The following is a 25,052-nucleotide window of genomic DNA, read 5'->3' as shown; positions in this document are numbered from 1 at the left end:
TGGGGGTCCTGGGGGGACATTGGGTGGGTTCCTGGGGGACATTGTGGGACACTGGGGCAGTCCTTGGGGGACACTGTGGGGACATTGGGGGAGTCCCCGGAGGACATTGTGGGACGTTGAGTGTGTCCCAGGGGGACATCGTGGGGACACTGGGGAGGTCCCTGGGAGGACACTGGGTGTCCCTGGCAGACATTGTGAGATACTGGGTGGGGGGGGGGATCCCAGGGGGACATTGTGGGACACTGGGGGGTCCCCGGGGGACATTGGGGGACACTGGGGGGTCCCTGGGGGACATTGGGTGTGTCCCAGGGGGACATTGTGGGACACTCGGTGGGCACTGTGGGACACTGGCGGGTCCCATTCCCGCGCTATCTCGCTCGTCCGCCAGGGGGCGCCACAGGGCCCGCGAGGCCCCGCCCTCTGTGACGTCACTCTGCGCCCCGCCCCTTTGCCGCGGTGCGTTGTGGGCTCGCAGAGATGGCGGCGCTCAGCGCGGGCTGGGCGGCGGCGGCGGTGAGCGGGGGACGGGACAAGGGCGCTGAGGGGACAGCGGGCTCAGCCGCGGGGACTGAGGGCACGGAATGAGCGGGGACATCGCTCTGGGGTGGGACATCGGGTATGGGGGAGCCGGACAGGGTCAGGGGGGTCAAACGGGGTCTGACCTCATCGTTCTCTGGGCTGTGAGAGGTCACTGAGGGCTGGGAGGGTCCGTGAGGGGTCAGTGAGGGCTTGAGGGGGTCAGTGAGGGCTGGGAGGGTCAGGGAGGGATGAGTGAAGGTTGGGAGGGTCTGGGGGGTGTCAGTGAGGGTTGGAAGGGTTTGGGGAGGTCATTGAGGGCTGGAGGGGTCTGGGGGAGTGAATGAGGGGTCAGTGAGGGCTGGGAGGGTCAGTGAGAGTTGGGGGGGTCAGTGAGGGCTTGAGGGGGTCACTGGGGGCCGGGCAGGGTCAGTGAGGGGTCAGACGGGTCTGGGAGGGTCAGACGGGTTTGGGGGTTCAGTCTGGGGGGTTGGTGAGGGGTCAGACGGCTCTGGGGGGGTCAGTGAGGGGTCATTGAGGGCTGGGAGGGTCTGGGGGCGTCAGTGAGAGGTCAGACGGGTCTGGGGGTTCAGTCTGGGGGGTTGCTGAGGGGTCAGTGAGGGCTGGGGGGGTTGGTGAGGGGTCAGACGGGTCTGGGGGGGTCACTGAGAGGTCAGACGGGTCTGGGGATTCAGTCGGGTCTTGGGGGGGGTCAGTGAGGGGGTTCACTCGGGTCTGGGGGTCTGTGTGGGGCAGAGCGTGAGGTGAGGGCCGGGGGGGTTCAGTTTGGGGATGGACGAGTTTCAGGCTGGGTTGTGGGGGTGTCTTTTCGGGGGTGACATTTTTGGCTCGGGGAGGGTTTTGGGGGGCACCCCCTGCCCCTGGCGGGGCTCTCTGACCTGTGGCACCCGCAGGGGCTCCTGCGTGCCCAGAGCCTCGGGGCATGGCGGGCGCTGGGCACCTCGGCCACCCTCCTGCAGCAAGCCCAGGCCAAGGTGAGCAGGGGATCTGGGGGGCCAGGGAGGCTCAGGGGGGAGCCCTGACCCCCCAAACTCCCTGAGAGGAGAGGAGGGGCTGGGGGGTTTGGGAAAAGCTCAGGGGAGGTTTGGGTGGGACATTGGGGTGATTCCTTCTTGGGGAGCGCGGTGGGGTTTGACATCCCTGCGGAGGTGGCACCTGGGGACATGGCCAGTGCTGGCGGGGGGGGTCTCTGGGGTTTTTCCCAGCCAGAAAATTCCCTGATTCCTTGGGAATATGGCTGAGGGAAGGGCTCAGCCCCGGGTGTGACCTTGAGGCACTGCCCTTCCCTCAGCTCTGCCTCCTGGTATTTCACATTTGTGCTCTGGACATTTGATTCCAGCTTATTTAAAGCTCCCCATTTGTGACTCTCAGCTTTCCCTCCCTCCCTCCCTCCTTCCTCCCCCATTCCCACTGGGGATTTGGAGTTTCCCTGGCATTGCTGGCAGGGAATTCCCTGGGCTGGGACTGGGGGTGTTCCTGCTGGGAGCAGCTCCCACAGGGAATTCCAGGCTGGGGAAGGAAGGTAAGGGGTGGGTGGGACATCCCAGGAGTGATCAGTGAGGTTCTCTTGTGGTCTGGGCCACCAAAATGGGGTTTGGCAAATTCCAGGAGGTGCTGAGGGCAGGGAGAATGAATGAAGGGATTTAGGAGCGCTGGGGTGTCCCTGGATATGGGGTTGGATACTGGGGAAATTCCTCCTGGAAGGAGAAGGGGAGAGTCCTCATCCCTGGAGGGATTTGGGTGGGATATGGGGGAAATTCCTGCTAAAAATGCCTGTCCAAAATTCCAGGAGTTCCTGAGAGCAGGGAGAAGGAAGGAAGGGATTTAGGAACACTGGGCTGTGCTGGGATATTGGAGAAATTCCTCCTGGAAGGAGAAGGGGAGAGTTCCCAAGCCTGGAGAGATTTGGGTGGGATATTGGGTCTATTCCTGCTCAAAATGCCTGTCCAAAATTCCATGGGATCCTGAGGGCAGGGAGAAGGAATGAGGGGATTTAGGAACAACAGCCTGTGCTGGGGTATGGGGTTGGATACTGGGGAAGTTTCTCCTGGAAGGAGAAGGGGAGAGTCCTCATCCCTGGAGAGATCTGTGTGGGATATGGGGAAAATTCCTCCTAAAATGGCTGTCCAGAATCCCAGGAGTTCCTGAGGCCAGGGAGCAGGAATGAAGGGATTTAGGAACACTGGGCCATGCCTGGGTATTGGGGAAATTTCTCCTGGAAAAACAAGGGGAGAGTCCCCATCCTTGGAAAGATTTGGGTGGGATATTGGGAAATTCCTGCTAAACATGGCTGTCCAAAATTCCAGGAGTTCCTGAGGACAGGGAGAAGGAATGAGGGGATTTAGGAACACAGGGCTGTGCTGGGATATTGGGGAAAACTCCTCCTGGAAAGAGAAACTGGGAGACCTCATCCCTGGATTTGGGTGGATTGTTAGGGAAATTCCTCCTAAAATGGCTGTCCAAAATTCCATGGGATCCTGAGGGCAGGGAGAAGGAATGAAGGGATTTAGGAACACTGGGGTGTCCCTGGATATTGGGGAAATTCCTCCTGGGAAGAGAAACTGGGAGACCTCATCCCTGGAGGGATTTGGGTGGGATATTGGGGAAATTCCTCTTAAAATGGCTGTGCAAAATTCCAGGAGTTCCTGAGGGCAGGGATGAGGGGATTTAGGAACAACAGGCCGTGCTGGGAAATTGGGGAAAACTCCTTTTGGAAAGAGTAATGGGGAGGCCTCATCCCTGGATTTGGGTGGATTATTAGGGAAATTTCTCCTAAAATGCCTGTCCAAAATTCCAGGAGTTCCTGAGGGGAGGGAGAAGGAATGAAGGGATTTAGGAACACAGGGCTGTGCTGGGATATTGGAGAAATTCCTCCTGAAAAGAGAAACTGGGAGGCCTCACCCCTGGAGGGATTTGGGTGGGATGTTGGGGATATTCCTCCCAAAATGCCTGTCCAGAATTCCATGGGATCCTGAGGGCAGGGATGAGGGGATTTAGGAGCGCGGGGGCTCTCAGGATCCCTCTGGGCAGAGGCACAGGTTACTCCTGGCAGTGCTGAGCAGAGCAAGGCCCTCCATGGTGCTGGGTGTGCTCAGGGCTGGTGCCACCCCCGGGTGGCCTCGGGACAGGGACAGGGACAGGGACAGCTCCGCCCTGGGCTGGCTCTGGCCCCTCAGGACAAGGGTGCCCAGGGACAGGAGGGATTTGGGGAGGGGGCTCAGCCTGGAGAAAAGGGGGATCAGGGGGGACCCTGTGGCTCTGCCAGGAGGGGACAGCTGGGGACAGGGACAGGACAAAGGGACACGGCCCCAGGCTGGGCCAGGAGAGGCTTGGGTGTCCCCGGGGGTCCCTTGGGAGGACATTGTGGGGACATTGTGGGAGTTTTCCTCCTGTCCAGCCCTGCACAGCTGTGGAGTCCCCATCCCTGGGGCATTACCCAACCCTGTGACACTTGGGGACAATGCTCAGTGGTGGCCTTGGCCCTGCAGGGCGTTCCCAACCCAGACACTCCGTGTCCCCATGTCCCCATCACTCCGTGTCCCTGTGGGTGTGATGTGGCTCAGGGCCTGGGGGTGCCTCTGGCCCGGTTTGGGGTGACCCCGCTGTGTCCCTGCAGTCCCACAGGGCTGAGGGGACATTCCAGGTGACAATGCTGCCGGGGGACGGCGTGGGCCCGGAGCTCATGCACGCTGTCAAGGAGGTCTTCAAGGTATGGCCATGGCCAGGGGACAGCAGCAGCAGCTGGCCCGAGTGTCCCTGCGTGTCCCTGTGTGTCCCTAAATGTCCTTGCCCGTCCCCATGTGTCACTTAGTGTCCCTAAATGTCCCTGTCTATCACTTAGTGTCCCTGAGGAGTGTCCCTGCCTGTCCTTGCCTGTCCCTGAGTGTCCCTATGTATACCTGCATGTCCCTGTGTATCCCTGAGTATTCCTGAATGTCCCTGAGTGTCCCTACGAGTCCCTGCTTGTCCCTGAGTGTCCCTGCATGTTCCTGCCTGTCCCTGTGTGTCCCTGAGTGTCCCTATAAGTCCCTGAGTGTCCCTGCATGTTCCTGCCTGTCCCTGAGTGTCCCACAGGCAGAGAGGGTGGGTCCCCATTCCTGGAGGGATTTGGGATAATTGGATTTGGGATGTTGGGATCATTCCTCCTAAAAATGGTTCCCCAAGGTAGCAGAGGAATCCCCATCCCTGGGGGGATTTACCAGCCCTGTGGATGTGACACTTGGGGACATCCCAAGGGGTGGCCTTGGCAGTGCTGGGGCCACCTCAGAGGGTTTTCCCAAGGGAAATACCCCATGATTCCATCACTGGTGCTGAGGGGACACCTCCTGTCCCCGAGCACGGCCCTGGCTGGCTCAGGGCTCCTGTGGGGTGACCGTGGGTGGCCCTGTCCCTGTCCCTGTCGCTGTCCCAGGCTGGCAATGTCCCCGTGATCTTTGACGAGCACCACCTGAGCGAGGTGCAGAACACGGCGTCCGAGGAGAAGCTGGACCGGGTGGTGGACTCCATGAAGGAGAGCAAGGTGGCCCTCATTGGTGAGCACCTGGCCCTGTCCCTGTCCCTGTCCCTGTCCCTGTCCTCCCCTTGACCCCGCAGGCTGTGCCACGGGAGGGTTTTGTGGGACACTGGGACAATTCCCCCATGTCCTGACCCCGCTCTGTGTCCTGCAGGGAAGATCCACACACCCATGGAGTACAAGGGAGACCTGGCATCCTATGACATGAGGCTCAGGTGGGGAAAATTAATTAATTAATCACTAATGAGTTATGGGCAAGAGGAAAAGGCTGAGGGATTCTGTGTGGGCTGGGAAACAAAACTTCAGTGGGACCCTGAGGGGTCCTGCAGGGGAGGTGACCCCAGTTGTGTCCCCGGGGACTTGCAGGGGACAGTCAGTGTGGATAAAACATTAATTATTAATTAATGAGTTATTGGGAAGCAAAACTCCTGAGGGACCATCCCTGGCCAGGAGCTGTCCCTGCTCACCCTGGGGTCCTGCAGAGGGGGTGACCTCAAGGACTTGGAGGGGACAGTCACTGTGGATGAAACATTAATTAATAATTAATGAGTTATTGGGAAGCAAAACTCCATAGCCTGGAGCTGCCCCTGCTGACTCATCCTTCTTCCCTGGAAATTCTGGAGGTGGTGAACTGGCCTTCAGAATTTGTCACTGGGAAAACCCTGTTAATTAATAATTAATGAGTTATTGGGAAGCCAAACTCCTGAGGAACCATCCCTGGCCAGGAGCTGTCCCTGCTCACCCTGGGGTCCTGCAGGGGAGGTGACCCCTGGGACTTGCAGGGGACAGTCACTGGGGATAAAACATTAATTATTAATTAAGGAGTTATTGGGAGACAAAACTCCATAGCCTGGAGTTGCCCCTGCTGACTCATCCTTCTTCCCTGGAAATTCTGGAGATCATGAAGTGGCCTTCAGAATTTGTCACTGGGAAAACCCCATTAATTAATAATTAATAATTAATGAGTTATTGGGCAGCCAAACCCCTGAGGGACCATCCCTGGCCAGGAGCTGTCCCTGCTCACCCTGGGGTCCTGCAGAGGCAGGGGTGGCCCCAGCTGTGTCCCCTGGGACTTGGAGGGAACAGTCAGTGGGGAAAAATCCATTAATTAATAATTAATGAGTTATTGGGAAGCAAAACTTCATAGCCTGGAGCTGCCCCTGCTGGCTGATCCTGCTTCCCTGGAAGTTCTGGAGATGCTGGGGTGGATCCCAGAATTTGTCATTGGGAAAACCCCGTTAATTAATAATTAATGATTATTGGGAGACAAAAACTCTGAGGGACCATCCCTGGCCAGGAGCTGTCCCTGCTCACCCTGGGGTCCTGCAGAGGGGAGGTGGCCCCAGCTGTGTCCCCAGCGCCCAGAGGGGACACGGTGACCCCGGAGCAGCCCCGGCGACCCTGTCCCCGTGTCCCTGTGTCCCTGTATCCCCGTGTCCCTGTGTCCCTGTATCCCCGTGTCCCTGTATCCCCGTGTCCCTGTGTCCCCGTGTCCCCGTGTCCCCATGTCCCCGTGTCCCCATGTCCCCGTGTCCCCCAGGAGGAAGCTGGACCTGTTTGCCAACGTGGTGCACGTGAAGAGCCTCTCGGGCTACCAGACCCGGCACAACAACCTGGACCTGGTGATCATCCGGGAGCAGACGGAGGGCGAGTACAGCTCCCTGGAGCACGAGGTGGGACAGGGGACAGCCTGGGACACCTGCAGTGGCACCTGCACGGGGCACAGCTCCAGGGGCTCCTCAGAGTCCCTACAGGGCCTCCAGGAGAGCTGGAGAGGAAGGGGGGAAAAAGGGGAAAAATGGCAAAAGGAGTGGTTGGATTTTATGGATAGGGGTCAGGGATTGTAAAACAAGGGGACAAGGGATGCAAGGACAGGAGCCAGGGAATGGCTTCCTCTGGGAAAGGGGAGATTGGGCTGGGATCTTGGCCAGGAATTCCTGGCTGGGCTGGAATTCCCAGATTTGCTGGGGCTGCCCCTGGATCCCTGGCAGTGCCCAAGCCAGGCTGGATCCACCTGGGATAGCGGGAGGTGTCCCTGCCCACGGATGGGATGGGATTTAAGGTCTGTTCCAACCCAAACCATTCCAGGATTCTGGAGCTCTTTTGCTCTGGGAGAGCTGGGAATGTTCCCCTGGAGAAGGGAAAATTCCAGGGAATCCAGAGTGCCTGCAGGGGCTCCAGGAGAGCTGGAGAGGGGCTGGGGACAAGGCCTGCAGGGACAGGAGCCAGGGAATGGCTCCCACTGGGAAAGGGGAGATTGGGCTGGGATCTTGGCAAGGAATTCCTGCCTGGGCTGGAATTCCCAGAGAACTCCTGGGAATTCCCAACCCCTGGATCCCTGGCAGTGCTCAAGGCCAGGCTGGATGGATTTGGATCCCCCTGGGATGGTGGGACGTGTCCCTGGGTGGGATGGGATGAGCTCCAAGGTGTCCCCAATCCACCCCATTCCACGATTCCCTGATTCCCTGCTCAGCACACTCTGGACCTGCCTGGAGCAGTGGGATTGGGGAACGTTTGGGGATAGGAACACACCCAGCCCCAGGGAGCACTGGGGTGGCTGCAGCGGGGACAGTGCCTGGCACAGGGGACAGTGGCACTTGGGCATTGTCCTGGGTCAGCCCTGGCCAGGATGGAGGCACCGGCGGGGAGGAGAACTGCACAGAAAAGGCAAATCTGGGCTGAGACTAGAACAAATTAATAATTAAAACAAAGTGGTGATGGGAATAATTCCATAATTGAAACAAAATTATGATAAGAACAATTTGATAATTGAAACAAAATTGTGATGATGATGGCGGTGATGGTGATGATGATAACAATTCAGCAATTGAAACAAAATGATGATGATGAGAACAATTCAATAATTGAAACAAAATGATGATGAGAACAATTCAATAATTGAAAGAAAATGATGATGATGAGAACAGTTCAATAATTGAAAGAAAATGATGATGATTAGAAAAATTCAATAATTGAAACAAAGTGGTGGGGATGGTGATAAGAACAATTCAATGATTGAAGCAAAATGGTGATGATGATGATGATGATGATGATAACAATTCAACAATTGAACCAAAGTGGTGATTTTTAGAAAAATTCAATAATTGAAATGAAATTATGATGATGATGTGAACAATTCAGTTATTGAAACAAAATGGTGATAATAAGAAATATATAGTAATTGGAACAAAATTTTAATGATAAGAAATATTTAATTGTAAAAATCGCGATGATAAGAATTAATAATAATTTAATAATAAATACGTGTAAGAATAAAATAATAAATATAATAACAATAAAGTAATAAAAATAATAAATAAAAATAATAAAAAAAATAATAAATATGTGTAAGAATAAAATAATAAATAAATAATAATAAAATAATAAAAATAATAAATAAAAATAAAATAATAATAACAAAAAATAATAAATATGTGTAAGAATAATTGATATAATAATACGTGTAACACATAACAAATGTGGTGAATAATAATAACTAATAGTAATGATAATAATAGTACTAGTAATAATAAACATAAGGAGGGGGAAGGGAAGGTAATAAATATTATTAGTATTAATAATAATTATGATGATAATGATGATGGTAATTATAATAATAGGGAAGGGAAGATAATTAATAATAATTATGATGATAATAACAATAGGGAAGGTAATATAATAAATAATAGTAATAAAAATTAATAATAGTAAAACAAAAATCAATAATAAAATTAATAATTATAATAAATTAATAATAAAATTAAATAATAATAATAGTAATAATAGTAATAATAGTAATAATAGTAATAATAATAATAATAATAATAATAATAATAATAATAATAATAATAATAATAATAATAATAATAAATAGTACCAATGGGGCAGGGAAGAGAGGCCGGAGCCGGCGGGGCCAGCGGGGGTGGCAGTGGCGGTGGTGGTGGCCAGGCTGTGACAGCCCCGCTGTGTCCCCAGAGTGCCAAGGGCGTCATCGAGTGCCTCAAGATCATCACCAGGGCCAAGTCCCAGCGCATCGCCAAGTTCGCCTTCGACTACGCCACCAAGAAGGGCCGGGCCAAGGTCACGGCTGTGCACAAGGCCAACATCATGTGAGTGCCACTGTCACCCCTGTCCCCTCAGCTGTGTGAGTGCCACTGTCACCCCTGTCCCCTCAGCTGTGTGAGTGCCACTGTCACCCCTGTCCCCTCTGCTGTGTGAGTGCCACCGTCACCCCTGTCCCCTCAGCTGTGTGAGTGCCACTGTCACCCCTGTCCCCTCAGCTGTGTGAGTGCCACTGTCACCCCTGTCCCCTCAGCTGTGTGAGTGCCACTGTCACCCCTGGCCCCTCTGCTGTGTGAGTGCCACTGTCACCCCTGTCCCCTCAGCTGTGTGAGTGCCACTGTCACCCCTGTCCCCTCTGCTGTGTGAGTGCCACCGTCACCCCTGGCCCCTCTGCTGTGTGAGTGCCACCGTCACCCCCTGTCCCCTCAGCTGTGTGAGTGCCACTGTCACCCCTGTCCCCTCAGCTGTGTGAGTGCCACTGTCACCCCTGGCCCCTCTGCTGTGTGAGTGCCACTGTCACCCCTGTCCCCTCAGCTGTGTGAGTGCCACTGTCACCCCTGTCCCCTCTGCTGTGTGAGTGCCACCGTCACCCCTGGCCCCTCTGCTGTGTGAGTGCCACCGTCACCCCCTGTCCCCTCAGCTGTGTGAGTGCCACTGTCACCCCTGTCCCCTCTGCTGTGTGAGTGCCACTGTCACCCCTGTCCCCTCAGCCGCAGCGGGGTGACCCCAGCGTGACCCGCAGGGCTCCAGGACACCTGCAGTGGCAGGAGAGGGGGAAAGGGCTTCAAGGTGGAAACAGAGAGGTTGGGGTGGGGTCTTGGCAAGGAATTCCTGCCTGGGCTGCAATTCCCAGAGCAGCTGTGGCTGCCCTGGATCCCTGGCAGTGCCCAAGGCCAGGCTGGACACTGGGGATTGGAGTGAGGGCCATCAGGATTTCCCTGGGATTTGGGCTTTTCCCTCATTCTGCTCCCAGCCAGGGGTGAGCAGACCCTGACCTGCAGCTGATCACATTTATTGGTAAATCAGTGTCCAGATATTCCCAGGGCAGCAACTCTGTCCCCATGGATTGTGGGATCATTGGCTTGGGGTCACTCCTGCAGATTCCCAAGCTCTGGGATCATTGATGGGAGCACCTGGACAGCTCCTCCTGCACCTCCCACCTGGGACAAATCCCCTTCCCATCAGGGAGAGGGGGGGAAACCAGCGTGAGGACCCCCAAAGGGTGTCACAGATCCCAGTTCCTGCTGGGTCCCTGCAGCCTTTGGGATTCCTCTGCTGTCCCCCAACCCGTCCTGGTGTTCCCTGTGCAGGAAGCTGGGGGATGGGCTGTTCCTGCAGTGCTGCAAGGAGGTGGCCGAGCTGTACCCCAAGATCAAATTCGACACCATGATCATCGACAACTGCTGCATGCAGGTGAGCCACGCCCCCGTGCCACACCCCCGACCGGCCACGCCCCTGAGCGTGTCCCCATCCCTTGTCCCTGTCCCTGATCCCTTCCCACCCTCCCTGAGGAGCTGGAACCTCCAAGCCTGGGCACACCGAGCCCACCTGGCCGAGGGTTGTCCCCGTGCCAGGCAGGAGCCCCCCCAGCATTCCCAACATTCCCAGCTCTGTCCCACCTGGGCTCCAGGGCTATCCCAGTGCTGCTCCTGGGGGAAATTTGGGGGGGATTTGGGGACCTGGGTTCCTGCAGCCTCACTGGGGCTGGCTGTGTTTCTGTCCCTAATAATTCCCCTTTAAATCCCTAAAAACTCCCCACTCCCCTCTCTGCTGCCCCAGGCAGTTGCGCCATCATGGAATGATCTGGGTTGGAGACGCCTCAGATCTCATCCCGCCCCACCACAGCTGGGCCCTGCCCCCTGTCCCAGAGCGGGGCTGAGCTTCCCCCCAGCTGTTCCAGCCCCATTCCCATTCCCATCCCATCCCATCCCAGCTGGTGCAGAATCCCTACCAGTTTGACGTCCTGGTGATGCCCAACCTGTACGGGAACATCGTGGACAACCTGGCGGCGGGGCTGGTGGGCGGCGCCGGCGTGGTGCCCGGCGAGAGCTACAGCGCCGAGTACGCCGTGTTCGAGATGGTGAGGAGGGGTGGGCACCCCGGGGCGCCCCAGGGCAGCGTGCCCACGGCTGGCAGGGTGGCACGGCCCTGTCACCGAGCCCCGTGTCCCGCAGGGAGCCCGGCACCCCTTCGCCCAGGCCGTGGGCAGGAACATCGCCAACCCCACGGCCATGCTGCTCTCGGCCTCCAACATGCTGCGGCACCTCAAGTACGTGCTGGGCTCTGAGGGGGGGTCTGGGGGGCTTCTGAGGGGCTGACCCCCGCTTGCCCCCCCGTTCCAGCCTGGAATACCACTCCAACATGATCTCGGACGCCGTGAAGAAGGTGATCAAAGGTGGAAAAGTGAGTGCGGGGCAGGGGTAGGGCTGGGGGTGCCTGGGTCACCTTCTCTGCCTGCTCTCTTCTTCTTCCCAGCTGCAGTTCTGGTTCTTCTCCTCTTCCCAGCTGGAATTTGGGTTCTTCTCCTCTTCCCCGCTGCAGTTCTGGTTCTCTTCTTCCCAGCTGGAATTTGGGTTCTTCTTCTCTTCCCAGCTGCAATCCCAGGCCCAGTGCTGTGTCCAGCCCCTGTGGTCATGTCCTGGCTCAGGAAGGGCTTCTAGCAGGGCTGGGGGATCCACCATGGCCTTGGCTGCATTTGGGTTCTCGGGAGGGCTCTCAGGGACCTTCTGCAGCCCCATTCCCACCCCAGGTCCTGCTATGGTTCTGAAGGGATGTTCCACAGCCCCAGTGCAACCCCAGGGCTTTCAGGGACTTCTCCATGTCCCCATTCCCACCCCAGGTCCTGGCAGGGCTCTCAGGAACCTTTCTATGTCCCCATGTCCACCCCAGGTCTGGAATGGTTCTCTAGAGATGTTCCACAGCCCCATTCCCACACCACAGGTCCTGGCAGGACTCTCAGGGATGTTCCATGTCCCCATGTCCACTCCAGGTCCTGGCATAGTTCTCAAGGGATGTTCCACAGCCCCGTTCCTACCCCAGCTCCTGGCAGGGCTCCCAGGAACGTTCCACAGCCCCAGTGCAACCCCAGGGCTCTCAGGGACTTCTCCATGTCCCCATGTCCACCCCAGGTCCTGGCAGGGCTCTCAGGGACCTGTCCATGTCCCCATGTCCCCATTCCCCCCACAGGTCCTGGCAGGGCTGTGGAGGGTCCCTGCTGTCTCTCTCTGCTGTCCTGTCCCTGTCCCAGCCGTTCCCTCATTGTTCACCAGAGCCTTTCCCCGTTTCTCCCCTCCCTGTGTTGGATTTGCAGGTCAGGACCCGGGACCTGGGCGGTTACTCCACCACTTCCGACTTCGTCAAGTCCGTCATTGACAACCTGCACCCCAACTATGGGGCTTAGCCCCCCCTGCACCCCAGCTATGGGGCTCAGGCCCCCCAGCAGCTCCCTCAGCGCCTCAGCCCCTCCCCAAACCCCTCCCAGCCCCCCCAGGGAGGAGGGAACCCCAGGAACCCCTCCCCATCCCCACAGGAGGCGCCCAGTGCGGAGTTTGGGGTTCCCTGGGTGGTTTTGGGGGGATGGGGCAGCGCCCCCAAATCATAGGCAGCTCCTAGGGACATTGGGACCACCCGCCATGGCTCTGGGACCCCCCATTCCCATGGGATCCCCATTACTGGATTCTTATCCCTGTGGGACCAGTGGGATTCTCAGATCCCTGTGGGAACAGGACCTTGGACTGTGGGACCCCATTCCCATGGGATCATTCTGACTGTTGGACCAGTGGGATTTGTGGGATCCCTTTGAGAATGAGACCTTGGGACTGTGGGACCCCATTCCCATGGGATCATTTTGACTGTTGGACCAGTGGGATTTGTGGGATCCCTGTGGGAACAGGACCTTGGACTGTGGGACCCCATTCTCCCAGGGGATCCCTGTGGCTGTGGGATCTGTATTCCCACGGGACCCCCGTGACCCCATTCCCGCCGGGCCCATCCCGTGCAGCTTCCAGCAATAAACAGACAGGGTGGCATCCCCCACCCTGTGCCCCCTTGGCAGCTGCTGGCACAGGGTCCCCATGCCATGGGGTGACCCTGGCACACTCCAGCCGTGGCACAGGGTGGGGAGGTGACCCCGTGCCCCCCAGCCCATGGGGATTGGGGAACTGGGAGCCAATCCCATAACGCTGTGCCCTGGGGCCAGGCCTGGTGCCCCCCGGGCTGTGCCATCGTGTTGTGCTCTGTACTCTGCTTTGCTAATAAAGGGTCCAAGCTTCCCTGCAGCCCTGCCCTGCCCTGGGGGACCCGGGGCAGCTTTTGGGGGCACGGGGCTGCTGAGCTGGGGGGGGGGCAATGCTGGAGCCAAAGCCCAGACCAGACTCTGGGGCAGAGGGGTCAGCAGCCCCTCCACACGTCCCCAAGGCACGGGGACAGTTTTGGGGGCGCCGAGGGCTCCAGGGAGCCCAACCCCAGAGTGCCACAGCCCAGCCTGGGGCCGGGGGGACCCCACTCTGGCAGGGCCCCTGCTGGTCCCCCCTAACCTCCCGTCTCCTTGCAGGTGCGCACGGCGGACATGGGGGGCTACTCCACCTCCATGGATTTCACCCAGGCCGTGATAGATGCCCTGGAGGTGCAGTGACCTCAGCCCCGGCCCTGGCGACTCCAATAAAGTGGCCTCAGGTGTGACCGTGCTGCTGTCAGTGTCCCTCGGCCCGGGCAGGCTGCTGGTGACAGGGTGAGCCCCGCGGGGACAGCCTGGGCACCCCCTGCCACGGAGCAGGACAGGAGGGGTCAGCAACAACCTCAGCCCTTTATTGGGGTTGGTTTGGGCACCCCCGCGCTGCACAGGCACGGGGACATGGCCTGGGGACAGCCCCACACAGCCCGGGGTCCCCAGGGAAGGGGACACAGACACGGCCTGGGGACAGCCCCACACAGCCCGGGGTGTCCAGGGAAGGGGACACAGACATGGCCTGGGGACAGCCCCACACAGCCCGAGGGCCCCAGGGACGGGACAGGGGTGGCAGTTCCACTCTAAGGCACAGTCCAGGGGCTGCTGCTGCTGCCCAGAAGGATCCACCCAGGCCCCCAGGGGCTGTGACACGTCCCAAGTGGCCACGGTGCCACAGGGCACAGCTGGGGCCACCACGGGAGCGGCGAGTGGCACTCCTGGCGCCTGCCTGTCCATCAGTCAGTCAGTCTGTCTGTCAGTCCGTGTGCTGACTGAGCTCTGCTCCCTAATCCTCCTCTGAGTCCCGAGCCACTGCCTTCTTCTTCTTCTTCTTTTTCTTCTTCTTTTCCTCCTCCTCCTCCTCTTCCTCCTCCTCCCCCTCAGGTTCTACCACGACTTTCCTTTTCTTCTTGGGCAAGGGCTCCTCCTCTTCCTCCTCCTCCTCCACCCCGTTCTCCTCAGGCTCTGGCTCTGCTTCTGACTCCTCTGGCTGCTGCTGCTTCTTCTTTTTCTTCTTCTTCTTGGCCCCCACATCGTTCTCCTGTGGGGAGCCCCACATCAGCTCTGCCCCCACCTTCCCTGCCCTCATGGGGCACAGAGACCCCTCAGACCCCCCCAGCATCAGGAGCACCCAGGGCCCCCCAAAAGGCTCCCACCCCATCCCCCTCACCTCCGTCTCCATCACTGAGTTCTCTGCTGCCTCCTCAGCAGCTGCTGCCAGCGCCTCCAGCCGCCGCTTCTCCCTCTTCTTCCTCTTCTTCTCCTTCTTCTCCTGCCTCCTCTTCACCTCAGCCACCACCTCGTTGGCCTGGGGACACACAGGGGGACGTGAGCCAGGGCAGGGTCCCGGGGTTTGTCCCCCACGCCTGGCCCTGGTCGGATCAGACTCATTAAATCAGTCTTTGGCCTCCACAGTGGGTCAGGATGGCACAGTGACATCACCTCCGACACGGGCCCTCACCTTCATCCCCCAGCACCTCAGCATCACCTTCCTCACCCCAGCATCTCACCATCACCTTCATCACCCCAGCATCACCTTCCTCACCACAGCATCTCACCATCATCTTCATCCCCCCAGCACCTCAGCATCATCTTCATCACCTCCACCGCCTTCACTGCCCCCACACCTCCCATTCACAATCTCCATTCCCTGGTACCCCACTACTGCCATCTTCATCTCCCCCAGGACCCCACCTCCATCATCTTCATCACCCCAACACTTCCATCGTTTTCATCCCAGCACATCACCTTCATCACCTCACTATTATCTTCATCTCCCTCAAGACCTCACCTCCTCCATCTCTCTCACTGCCCCCATTTGTCACCCTCACCGCTTTTCTTCATCCCTCAGCATCCCCTCCTCCTCCTCCTCACCTCCACCACGGCCTCCTTCATCACCTCCAGGTTCTTGCGGGGCGGCTCCCCGGTCTCGTAGAAGGCCAAGCGCTCCTCCACCTGCTCCCGCAGCTTGTCCCCAAAGACACTGGTGGGGACCTCTGTGGGGAGGGGACAGGGGGGGCTCAGCACTGCCCCTGCACCCCCAAACCCCCCGCGTGCCCCCCGCGCTCTGCTCAGCCCACAGGAGTCACCATTCACGGGGGTGAGATGCTGTTGACGAAAAATGTTCCCATCACAGCAGAGCGGCCCCGAGTGCCCTGAGTGCCCTCCCTGTGCCCACCCGGGCACCGAGTGCCAGTGCCCCCACCTGTGCCCACCTGAGAAGCAGTCGATGCGCGAGGCAATGGTGCACTTGTTGGCCAGGTAGCGCGAGATGCGCCCCTTGTTCTTGGCGGCCGCGCGCCCGATGAAGGTGGAGTGGAAGATGAGGCCGTACTTGGGGGTGTTCCCCCGCGTCTTCAGCGCCCTGCGAGTGCCCAGGGTGGGGTCAGGACCCCCGAGTGCCACCCCCAGCCCCCGACAGCCCCTCCCCAGCCCGCCGTGCTCCGGGGGTCGCTCAGAGCGGGGCCGGCTGCTCACCCCCAGCGAGTCACAGCCACTGCCCTGAGGCCGCCATCACCGCGACCGCCCTGGGGTACCTGAACAGGGCCTTCTCTGCCCCCAGGATCTGCACCGTCGAGGCCGGGTACTTGGCCAGGTTGGTCAGGCTGCCAGCGTGCGAGATGAGGCGGGCACCCACCTGGGGGACAGCACGGGGGGGGTTACAGGAGGCTCTGAGCCCCCCAAGGGAGCAGGGAGTCCCCACAGGCCGGGGATCAGCAGTGGAAGTGTCAGCAGCACGACTCAGTGGATTGACAGATTCACTCTGACATCATCTCCGCGGCTGGGGAGGGACAGGGGAGGGCTCTCTGGGGACACTCTGGGGACACTCACCACCTCCCCGATGAGGGCTGACAGGCTGGGGGCCACCTGGCTCATCTTGGAGCGCAGGTACTCCTGCAGCCCCTTGCGGTAGTCGGACAGCGAGATGACGCGGCGCGAGAAGCTCTCGATGTTGATGAGGTCCAGGGGGGAGATGTCCATGCCTGGGGGTGGCACGGGCTCAGTGGCAGCGCTGGGCACGTGGCCAGGCCCCCCTGAGCCCCCCGAGAGCCCCCCTCACCCATGGAGGAGCGCGAGGCCTCCAGGATGGCCTGGGCCTTGGCGCTGTCCATGACGATCTCCTCCAGCCCCTCCAGGCTCTCCTCGCTCAGCTCCCGGCGGTTCCCGATGAATTTGGCCACCCGGCAGTACATGGAGTTCTCGGGGACGATCTTGATCAGCTCGGGGAAGTGGTACCCGTACCACTCCCTGCGGGGACAGGACACGGTCACTGCTGCCACCCGGGCCCCACCCCAGCTCGGGGTGTCCCCAGGCCACCCCACCACGTTCCCCATGTCCCCCCTGGTCCATGCCACGGCCCTGAGGCCCGGCCAGTGTCCCCTGGGGAGCTGCTGTCCCTCCCCGGTCTGTACAGGCGGCCGGAGCAGCGGCAGCTGCCTGTGGTAAGCATGGGGAGGGAGGGGACCCCAAACCCTTTAACCCCCCAAAATCCGTCCCCACGGACCGGACACGCATGGAGAAGGTGTTGATGTCCTTGTCCAGCTGGTCCAGCAGGCTGATGGACTGGATGATCATGTTGTCCACCCGGTGCACGTTGAACTTCACCTTGGCCCGGGAGTAGCTGTGCCCGAGCCCCAGCTGGGCCTTGGCCGCCGACTGCGCCGTGAGGCCCCGGACCAGCGCCGGGAAGTGCAGCCGGATCCCTGCGGGGACACGGGGGGACAACGGTGCCACCACAGGGGACAATGGTGCCACCGCATGGACACTGAGCTGCCACCACGTGCGACCCCAGGGACACCTCACAGCCACGGCACCGGGTCCGCCCCACTCCTCACCCCTCCCGGGTGAATCCCAGGACCCCAGAGATGTCCCCTCTGTCCCCACTCACCTCGCATGAGCTCGGCCACGACGCCCCCGGTCTGGCACTGCACCCCCAGCTCCTCCAGCACGGCCGCGCCCATCTTGGCATCGCCCACCCCCAGCACCACCTTCTTCCTCTTGGGGGGCAGCGCCGTGTCCAGCAGCAGCCGCAGGTCCTCGTGCAGGACTCCTGCGGGACAGGGGGGGCTCAGCGCGGTGCCCGCGGGAGGGGGGTCCCGGTGTCCCCGGCCCCGCCGCGCTCACCCTCGGACACGGCGTTCATGTTCTCCAGCGCGCTCTGCGCCGAGCGGAACGGCGAGAACGCCACGAGCTTCACCACGTTATGGAACTTGCCCAGTGTGAGGACGCTCTCCTCCACCTGCAACCGGGGACAACCGGGGGGAGGCGGGGGCTCCGGTCACGGGGAACGGCCCCGGTACCGCAACCCCCCCGCCTGTTTCCCCCGCCGCTTCCCCGGTCCTTCCACCTCTCTCCATCCCCGCTCCCGGTGTGTCCCCTCTTGCCCTCACCTCCCCGATCCCCGTTCCCATCCTTCCCCACGCCGTTCCCGCCTTTCCACGCCGTTCCCCTCCCGTTCCTCCCCGTCCCCGCTCCCGCCGTTGCCGGTGCGGTACCTGCGGTAGCAGCATGCCGATCTCCTCCACCTCCCGCACGGCGAACAGCGCGTACCCGGCCGCATGTTCGAACAGCACGTGCAGCAGCACCTGCGGCACCGAGGGCTCCGCTCACCGAGGGCGGCACCGGGGCCGCGCTCCCGCCCATCCCCGCGCCCGCCGCCCCGGCCCGATGCGGCTCCCCCGGCCTCCCGCCGGTCCCGGCCCGTCCCGATGCGGCTCGAGGGGGCTCCTGAGTCCCTCCCAACTCCCGATGGCGGCGGATGCGGCCCGGGCCCGTCCCCTCACTCACCATCGTCCTCCTGCCGCCGCCGCCGTCCGGAACTGACGCGATGTCCCCGCCGGAACCCCGTCTCCTCCCCTCTCCACCAATCAGCGCCCACTGCGCCGCGCCCTCCACCAATCACCGCAGGCCGCCCTCGATAGGCCCGCCCCGCAGCCAATCAGGCAGAGGATACCTAACCCCGCCCCCTCGGCGGCACCTACCAATCAGAGCCGGGAGGGGGGCGTTCCCTCCCGCCTTTTCCTGCGCGCCGGCCAATGGGAGCCCTGCGCGCGCGAGCCCCGGCCCCGCCCCTTCCCGCGCTGGTCGGCGCGCGCGCGCGGCCGCACGTGGCGGGACCCGCCCCCCCCCTTCCCCTCGCAATATCCCCGCGGTGCCACCCCCGGACCCCCAATGGCCCCGCGGTGCCGCCCCCGAACCCCCAATGGCCCCGCGGTGCCGCCCCCGGACTCCCAATGGCGCCGCGGTGCCACCCCTGAACCCCCAATGGCCCCGCGGTGCCGCTCCCGGGGCGCCCAGAGCTCTCCCGGTCCCCTCCTGGGACCCTCAGTGCCCTCCAAGTGTCCCCGCGGTCCCACCCGGGACCCCCAAATGTCTCCCGGTGCCACCTCAGGATCCCCAAATGTCGCCGTGGTTGCATCCTTGCGCTCCCTGTGATCCCCCGGGGTCCTCAGTCCCCTCCCGGGACTCCCAGTGCCCCTCTCGGATCCCTCCTGTGACCCCCGGTCCCCTTTTATGCTCCCCCGTGTCCCTCCCGAAGCCCCTCGTGTCCCTTCCCGTGTCCCTTCCCGTGTCCCCTCCCGTGTCCCCCGCAGTGTCCCCGCCCGGTGCCCGGTGCCAGGCGCAGGCAGCGCGTCCAGGGAAGTTTTATTGGATGCCAGGAGCGCGGGGTCCCGGGGGTCCCGGGGGGTTCCGTAGTGTCCGAGAGCAGCGCGGGGGATCCCGGGAAGCGGCTCCGGCTCCCACCGCGAGCGGGGCCGGGCTGGGGGGAACGGAGGGTCCCGAGGGAGGGGACAGCGGGCCGGGGTCCCTCGGGGGCGGTCAGGCCACGAAGTGCTGGCGGAGGTGCTGGAGCAGGTCCGGGGTGAGCAGCACCCGGTGCGCCTGGCCGTGCCCCGGGGCGCACGGGATCGTCACCCGCCCGCACAGCGCCGGGCCCTGCGCCTGCTCCTGCTTGGCCTGCGGGGACAGCCACGCGCTCAGAGCGGCCCCAAAGCCGTGGGACCTGGGGGTGCTGCTGGGGTGGGGCAGGGGATCCTCACCCAGCCCATCCCTGGGAGTGGGAGATCCCTCGGGATTGGAGTTTGTCAGAACAGGGGGTCCCTCGAAACTGGGGATCAGGAGCAGGGATGGATTGGGGCTCATCAGGAATGGGAGTTTCTTGGGATTGGCATCCCTCAGGTCCTGGGGATCCCTTGAGAATGGGGTCCCTCAGGACTGGAGGTTCCTTGTGATTGGGGTCCCTCAGGTACAGGGGATCCCTTGGTATTGGGGTCCCTCAGGAAAGGGGATCCCTTGGTATTGGGGTCCCTAGGGAATAGGGTTTTTGTGACTGGTGTCTCTTGGAATTGGGGTTCCCTCAGAACTGGGGATCCCTTGAGATTGGGGTCCCTCAGGACTGGGGGTTCCTTGAGACAGGGGTCCCTCAGGACTGGGGTCCTTCAGAATCGGGGTTCCCTCAGGAATGGGGATCCCTCAAGGGATCCTTTGGGATTGGGGTCCCTCAGGAATGGGGGTTCCTTGGGACTGGGGTCTCTCAGGACTTGGAACTGGGGGCCCCTCAGGAATGGGAGTTTTTGTGACTGGCATCTCTTGGAATCAGGGTTCCCTCAGGAATGGGGGTCCCTCGAGATTGGAGTCCCTCAGGATTGGGGGGTTCCTTGGGATCCCTCAGGATTGGGGGGTTCCTTGGGATCCCTCAGGATTGGGGGGTTCCTTGGGACTGGGGTCCCTCAAGATTGGGGGGTTTTGTGACTGGTGTCCCTTGGAATTGGGATTCCCTCAGGAATGGGGATCCCTCGAGATTAGGGGACTCCTTTGGGATTGGGGTTCCTCAGGATTGGGGCTCTCAGAGCTGGGGGGTCCCTCAGGACTGGGGTCCCTCAGGATTGGGGTCCCTCAGGATTGGGGTCTCACCTTCAGGAAGGAGGAGGACGGGAAGGTGCCGAAGGTGGTGGAGACGCCGGCGCCCGGCTGCTGCTGAACCATCTCCCGCAGCGTGTCGTCCTGGGGGCACAGCAAGGTCACCCCAAAACCCACCCCGGGGGGACCCTCCTCACCCACCCTGGGCAGGAATCAGAGGGGTCAAACCCCCCTGTTTTGGGAGGAGAATGGGAATGGGAATGGGCAGCGGCACCTTGTCCCCTCACTGCCACCAGGTGCCACCAGCCCCAGCCTGGGGGTGCCACCAGGTCCCCCCATGCTGGAGAAGACCCTTCCTCACCTTCAGGGCGTCGATGGAGTTCTTGAGGGCACAGAGCCGGGCCGTCTGCTCCAGCAGCCGCGCCGAGGAGCTCCTCGCTGCAAACAGCGGGAAGGGAGGGATGGCCGGGGGGACACGGACACAGCTGAGCACTGTGACCCCTCAGGCTGGCACCCCCGGGTTCTGGGGGGTTTGACCCCCTCAGGCTGGCACCCCGTGGGTTTTGGGGGGCTGGACTTCCTCAGGTGGGTACCAGCTGGGTTTTGGGGGGGTTTGACCTCCTCAAGTTGGTACTGGGTGGTTTTTGGGGGGTTTGATCTTCTCAGGTTGGTACCAGGTAAGTTTTGGGGCGTTTGACCTCCTCAGGTTGGTTCTGGGTGGGTTTTGGGGGGTTTGACTCCCTCAGGCTGGTACCAGGTAGGTTTTGGGGGATTTGATCTCCTCCTCAGGTTGGTACAAGGGGATTTCAGGGGGTTTGACCTCCTCAGGTTGGTACCAGGTGCATTTTGGGGGGTTTGACCTCCTCAGGTTGGTACCAGGTGGGTTTCAGGGGGTTTGATTTCCTCAGGTTGGCACTGGGTGGGTTTTGGGGAGTTGGACCTCCTCAGGTTGGTTCTGGGTGGGTTTTGGGGGATTTGATCTCCTCCTCAGGTTGGTACCAGGTGCATTTTGGGGGGTTTGATCTCCTCAGGCTGGCACTGGGTGGGTTTTGGGAGGTTGGACCTCCTCAGGTTGGTACCAGGTGTGTTTTGGGGGGACTTGAGCTCCTCAGGCTTTTACCAGGGGATTTCAGGGGGTTTGATTTCCTCAGGTTGGCACTGGGTGGGTCTTCGAGGGTTTGACCCCCTCAGGTTGGTACCAGGTGCATTTTAGGAGTTTTGATCTCCTCAGGCTGGTACCAGGTGGGTTTTGGGGAAGGTTTGACCCCCTTGGATTTGTACCAGGGGGATTTCATGGCTTGGGGCTGAGCACCCCAGGGCAGCTCATCCCCTGGACACTGAGCCATGTCCCCAGCACAGCAATGCCCTTGAGGGGGACAGGGACTGTCCCTCAAGCCAAACACCCCAGAGCTGCTGGCAGAGCAGAGCCCACCCCGCAGCGAGCCCTGCTGCGGTCGGCACATGGCTGCCAGTCCTGCGGGCACAGGGACAGCACAGAGGTGCCACAACCCCCCCAGATCCCAAGGAACACTTTTGTAGAACCTACTGGATTTGCTCTGCCTCATGTCCAGCACCTTGGCGTTGGCGCTGAGCTGGTAGAGGGTCTCCAGCAGCTGCGTGGTCTTGCGGTAGAGGCTCTGCGTGGGCAGCGCCTCGGGCGGCCGCTCCCGCGCCATGGCCACGCGCGGCACCTGCAGCGGCGCCAGGCTGGCCAGCTCCAGCTTCATCTGGGCACCCTGGCACCACGGGAAAACACCGGGGAGAGGTGGGAAATGGGTGAAACGCTGCTAAGGACAGCAAGGGTGGGAGCAGGGATGGGCCCCGTGGGGGTTCCTCGCATGTGGGGCTGGTTGGATTTAATGAGCTGCTCCATCCCACCCGTTACAATTAATATCCATTAGAATAGTTGGTTAATTGGGTTATCTGCTGCTGTGCCCCACGGGTGGGGTGTTCATTAATCAATCAACCAATCAATCAATCAATCAGGTTGTGCCAGTGGCATCTGCACCGAGGGGACAGGGCTGGCAGGGACACCGGCAGCACCCCCAGTTCCACCAGCAGCTCCCAGTGCTGACCCTGCTCTCAGCCCCAGATGAGAGCCTGTTCTCCAGCTCATCCCATATCCCACAGGGATAACATCCCATGGGGATCAAATCCCACACTGATCACATCCCACAGGAATCACAACCCATGGGGATCAAATCCCACAGGGATCATATCCCGCAGGGATCACATCGCACCCAGATCACATCCCACGAGATCATGTCCCATGGGAATGCTATCCCAAAGGAACCCCATCCTACAGGGATCCCATGCTATGGTGATCCCATCCCACAGGGATCCCATCCCACATGGATCACATCCCACAAGAATCCCATCCCACCCTGATCCCATCCCACCCCATTCCCCCCAACCTTGAGCAGGTTGTTCTCATTCTTGAGGTGTTTCAGGGAGAGCTGCAGGGCGTCGATCTGCTGCAGCAGGAGGGGAGAGTCCTTCACCTGCACGGGGCCAGAGCCACCTCCCGGCACCTGCCCGGCACCAACACCTGCACGGGGACACTGCCATCAGCACAGGGCACTGCCATCAGGGACACTGCCATCAGCACAGGGCACTGCCATCAGCACTGCCACCCCTGTCACCAACACAGGGCACTGCCATCAGCACTGCCACCCCTGCCATCAGCACAGGGCACTGCCATCAGCACTGCCACCCCTGACAACTGCACTGCCATCAGCACTGCCACCCCTGCCATCAGCACAGGGACACTGCCATCAGCACTGCCATCAGCACTGCCACCCCTGACATCAACCCAGGACACTGCCATCAGCACTGCCACCTGTGATGGTGGCACAGGGCACCGTCACCAACACAGGGCACTGCCATCGGCGCTGCCACCCCTGACGGTGCCACAGGGCACTGTCACCAACACGTGGCACCTCCCTGGAGAAGTCCCAGCAGCTCCCAGTGCCCCTTCCCAAGGCTCTCCAGCTGTGGTCACCCCTCTCCACACCCACCACAGTTCCATGCTCATCCCTCCCTTCCCAGCCCCCCTGGAGCCACCAGGGCTGGCAGCCTCTGAGCAGGACCTGGATCCTTCCCTGGCTCCCAAAGGGAGCTGAGTCCCAGGGTTTGGGGGTCCTGGGATTTCATTTCCCCCCCATGCACTGGGGCTGCATGCAGGGTGTGTCCGTACCTCGCTGCTGTTCCTCTGCAGCACAGGGAGAGGGGCCAGGAGAGACAAGAAAAATCAGGATTAAAGCCCCGGGTTGGGTGGGAGAGGAGCTGTGCCTGGAGCAGCTCTGGGCTCCCACAGCCTCATCTGGGACCGAGCCCATTCCCAGCAGCTGGGAGTGACCCAAGCAGGGCCCCTGCAATGCTCCCCCAGAGCCTGGGGCTCGGCAAGGACCTCCCAGGCTGCTCCTGCTCCTTTGGGAATGAGAATCCCAGCAGCATTCCTGGGAGCCAGGGCTGGAGTGTGGGAGAGGCTGTGGCTCCGTGGCAGCACCATTCCCAAATTCCCGGTCACACCCTGTGGCAGGAGGACACCCCGGCCCCGCTCCTGTCACTCACCCCCGGCGATGCCGGACACGATGGAGGCCACGCCCGAGGGCGGAGCCCCCCGCAGCCCCTCGATCGTCCTCTTGGACTGGTTGTTCAGGCGCTGCTTCAGCTCCACCTTCTCCGACTCCAGCTGGTCGATGTCAGCCTGGAGGGCGTCCATGGTCTCCTCAAACTCCCTGGGAAGAGCACACGGAGGGAGGGAGGTGTGAGGCCAGGGATGCTGCTTGGCCAGGACTCCTGATCCTGTCCCTCCATGCCTTGTCCCCAGTCCCTCTCCAGCTCTCCTGGAGCCCCTTCAGGGCCTGGAGGAGGCTCTGAGCTCTGCCTGGGTCCTTCTCTTCTCCAAGTGAACATTCCCAGCTCTCCCAGCCTGGCTCCAAGCAGAGGGAACCCAGCTCTTGGATTTCTGGTGGGCTCTGGAATTCCGTGGCTTCCTCTGGATGAGCTCCACCAGCTCTGCACCCCCAGCCCCGTTCCAAACTCACTTCTCTTTCTTTTTGAGCAGTGTCTGGGTCTCGTCCAGCTTGGTCTGGATCTTCTCCACGCGGTCGTCCGCGTCCTTGGACGCGCTGTCCAGCTTCTTCTCCAGCAGGCTGAGCCTCACGTTGGCCTCGCTGAGCTCCTCACCCTGGAGAGCCAGGGAGGGAATCAGGGAGCTGGGGGAGCCCCCAGATCACCAGCACCCATGGGTGGAGCCCAGAACAGCTCCTCAGAGCCCCTAAATCACCAGCACCCACAGCTGGAACCCAGAACAGCTCCCCAGAGCCCTCAGATCACCAACACCCACAGCTGGAACCCAGAACAGCTCCCCAGAGCCCCTAAATCACCAACACCCACAGCTGGAACCCAGAACAGCTCCCCAGAGCCCCCACATCACCAGCACCCACGGGTGGAACCCAGAACAGCTCCCACCCTGAGCACCCCAGAACACGGTGGGGGCAAGATCTGGATGGCAGCACCTCCCTGCCCATGGGGAAAACATCCCAAGGAGATCTGGATGGGGCTTGGGATCAGCATCTCCATAGGCAGGAAGCCAGCAGGAGTGTGGAGGTGAATCCCACAGCAGCCAGG

The 25,052-nt window shown here is 60.6% G+C and overlaps 3 protein-coding genes and 2 non-coding genes across 12 annotated transcripts in view; 1 reads left to right on the top strand and 4 right to left on the bottom strand.

Moving 5' to 3' along the window:
* Window positions 1-405: 405 nt before the first annotated feature.
* On the top strand, window positions 406-13,792 carry IDH3B (isocitrate dehydrogenase (NAD(+)) 3 non-catalytic subunit beta). Of its 2 annotated transcripts, none has more exons than XM_054632701.2 (12): window positions 406-513; window positions 1,431-1,511; window positions 4,154-4,246; window positions 4,949-5,069; window positions 5,205-5,265; window positions 6,591-6,723; window positions 9,026-9,159; window positions 10,423-10,525; window positions 11,046-11,192; window positions 11,287-11,381; window positions 11,455-11,515; window positions 13,665-13,792. In XM_054632701.2, exons 1-12 carry the CDS (start codon window positions 478-480, stop codon window positions 13,743-13,745), a joined length of 1,146 nt encoding a protein of 381 aa, XP_054488676.2. In that variant the 5' UTR covers window positions 406-477; the 3' UTR covers window positions 13,746-13,792. The 2 variants fall into 2 exon arrangements, with proteins under 2 accessions (XP_054488676.2, XP_054488673.2); XM_054632698.2 differs by lacking the exon at window positions 13,665-13,792 and adding an exon at window positions 12,423-13,383.
* Window positions 13,793-13,897: 105 nt separating this feature from the next.
* NOP56 (NOP56 ribonucleoprotein) lies at window positions 13,898-18,474 on the bottom strand. Its single transcript, XM_054632696.2, has 12 exons — window positions 18,345-18,474; window positions 18,053-18,142; window positions 17,682-17,796; window positions 17,446-17,607; window positions 17,062-17,260; window positions 16,618-16,805; window positions 16,389-16,540; window positions 16,094-16,194; window positions 15,773-15,921; window positions 15,432-15,553; window positions 14,728-14,865; window positions 13,898-14,598 (listed from the first exon to the last, which is right to left on the bottom strand). Exons 1-12 carry the CDS (start codon window positions 18,345-18,347, stop codon window positions 14,344-14,346), a joined length of 1,674 nt encoding a protein of 557 aa, XP_054488671.2. The 5' UTR covers window positions 18,348-18,474; the 3' UTR covers window positions 13,898-14,343.
* On the bottom strand, window positions 14,936-15,004 carry LOC129121088 (small nucleolar RNA SNORD57). The gene has a single exon (XR_008534370.1). It is a non-coding gene; the product is annotated as a small nucleolar RNA SNORD57 (small nucleolar RNA).
* On the bottom strand, window positions 15,625-15,696 carry LOC129121089 (small nucleolar RNA SNORD56). The gene has a single exon (XR_008534371.2). It is a non-coding gene; the product is annotated as a small nucleolar RNA SNORD56 (small nucleolar RNA).
* A 711-nt stretch (window positions 18,475-19,185) lies between the features above and the next one.
* Window positions 19,186-25,052, bottom strand: part of DCTN1 (dynactin subunit 1) — a 65,680-nt gene continuing 59,813 nt past the window's right edge. For 5 of the 7 annotated variants that reach the window (XM_077177896.1, XM_077177898.1, XM_077177899.1 and 2 more), the window contains 8 exons: window positions 24,467-24,609; window positions 23,991-24,157; window positions 23,614-23,628; window positions 22,832-22,965; window positions 21,964-22,153; window positions 20,779-20,855; window positions 20,472-20,561; window positions 19,186-19,514 (listed from right to left, as the gene is read on the bottom strand). In XM_077177896.1, the coding sequence (XP_077034011.1) occupies window positions 19,377-19,514; window positions 20,472-20,561; window positions 20,779-20,855; window positions 21,964-22,153; window positions 22,832-22,965; window positions 23,614-23,628; window positions 23,991-24,157; window positions 24,467-24,609 (954 nt within the window). In that variant the 3' untranslated portion in view covers window positions 19,186-19,376. The remainder of the gene's footprint in view (window positions 19,515-20,471; window positions 20,562-20,778; window positions 20,856-21,963; window positions 22,154-22,831; window positions 22,966-23,613; window positions 23,629-23,990; window positions 24,158-24,466; window positions 24,610-25,052) is intronic. The other 2 variants (XM_077177897.1, XM_077177902.1) reach the window with 1 other exon arrangement.

Source organism: Agelaius phoeniceus, chromosome 4 (genome assembly GCF_051311805.1).
Source record: "Agelaius phoeniceus isolate bAgePho1 chromosome 4, bAgePho1.hap1, whole genome shotgun sequence".
Taxonomy (NCBI): Eukaryota; Metazoa; Chordata; class Aves; order Passeriformes; family Icteridae; genus Agelaius; species Agelaius phoeniceus.
Note: the sequence above shows the minus strand (reverse complement) of the source record. Positions and strands in the feature narration are given on the sequence as shown.